Source organism: Otolemur garnettii, unplaced genomic scaffold, assembly GCF_000181295.1.
Source record: "Otolemur garnettii isolate 467f Iridium unplaced genomic scaffold, OtoGar3 scaffold00127, whole genome shotgun sequence".
NCBI classification, from domain to species: Eukaryota; Metazoa; Chordata; class Mammalia; order Primates; family Galagidae; genus Otolemur; species Otolemur garnettii.
In genome coordinates, this window is record NW_003852522.1 from 838,112 (window position 1) to 839,570 (window position 1,459).

General features: G+C 51.8%; 1 protein-coding gene across 1 annotated transcript in view; it reads right to left on the minus strand.

Annotated features, from left to right (window-relative positions):
- The window catches only part of ZSWIM4 (zinc finger SWIM-type containing 4), a 32,243-nt gene that overhangs the window by 18,608 nt on the left and 12,176 nt on the right, over positions 1-1,459 (minus strand). Inside the window, exon 7 of the mRNA XM_012810257.2 lies at positions 672-1,028. Coding sequence (XP_012665711.1) covers positions 672-1,028 — 357 coding nt within the window. The remainder of the gene's footprint in view (positions 1-671; positions 1,029-1,459) is intronic.

The window sequence follows — 1,459 nt, forward strand, 5'->3', positions numbered from 1 at the left end:
GGCGCCTGTGGTCCCAGCTACTTGGGAGCCTGAGGCAGGAGACTCGCTTGAGCCCAGGAGTTGGAGGTTGCTGTGATGCCAGGGCACTCTACCCAGGGTGACAACTTGAGGTTCTGTCTCCAAAAAAAAAAAAAGAAAGAAAGAAAAAGAAAAACTGGAAGATCTGGCCATACTCCGTCCATGTTCCTGGAAGGTATGTGGTTGCCCTCCCAACCCCAGAGGCTGGAAGCTTAAAGACTACATTTCCCAGACTCCTTTGCACGAGATTTGGCAGCTCAGAGAATGAGGCTATTATTTTCCTGGAGCAGCAGGAGAGTGGTGTGTGGCCATGTGCAGGGCACAGACATGATGTTTTGCCAGAGGTTATGAGTGTCCTCTTGGAAACTGCCCCCCTGTGGGGGTTGCAGGACACTGTTCACAGTTTGCTGCAATCCCTACAATTTTGAGTTGTTGAACTTGATCGGCGGCTTCCCTAACTTTCAATTCTACAGCTCCAATGTTTTGTGAGCCCTCAAACTCCTGTGCTAAATTCCTTTCTACATGAGACACCTAGAATGGTCCTAGTTCCCTGATGGGATGCTGAGTAGCACTGTATGCAGTTTGCCATAGCTCCCAGCAGTTGGCATTTGTGTCTGTAGCCATAGGGACAAGATGACAACATTAGTGCCCACCTTTTTTCTGCTGCTTGTAGCTCTCAAGCTGATGCCACCGCTGTAGTCGAAGTGTGTTGACTATGGCACCAGCCAGCCGCAGTGCCTGACGGGGGTATCCATGGGCACGCAGGGCATCCACACGAGCACAGGCAGTAGGGAAAGGTTCACCCAGCCAGAGTGGCCGGCCCTGGGGGTCAAAGGTCATCTTATCACCACGCACACTGCCTGTGAGGCTGGGACTGTAGGAGTCACTGGCCAGGATCTTCTGCAGGTGGCTGTCACTCCAGTGCAGCTCTCCAGCCTGCAGGGCGCGGCCAAATACCGAGTGGCGGGAAGTCGTGGCTGCCACCTCCTCATCTTCATCCTCCTCCAAGCCTGCGGGAGAGGTGCCCAACGCCGTCTAGTCAGAGGGGCCCTACCAGTTGAGCTGTGGCCAGTTCCCCCTACCAACCACCAAGAGCTGAATTGAGGTTAGACCTTGGCAGACCTATAGGCATAAATTATGCCCCCAATCCTCAAAATAACCCTTCAAAAATATGTGTGTTATGTGTTTGTGTGTGAGGGGCTATTACAACCACACCCTATGAATGGAAAAAGGTTCATCAAGTATCTGCCTTTCTCTCTCCACTTGCCATTTCCTTCCCTCTCTCCTCAGTCTTTCTCTTCTTTCCTATCTACTCCTGTCTCTCTCTCCATCCATGTCCCCCCCACCCTTTTTGAGACAGTCTCACTATGCCAACCTCAGTAGAGTGTGGTGGTATCACAGCAACCTCAAACTCTTAGGCTTAAGTGATTCTCTTGCCTCA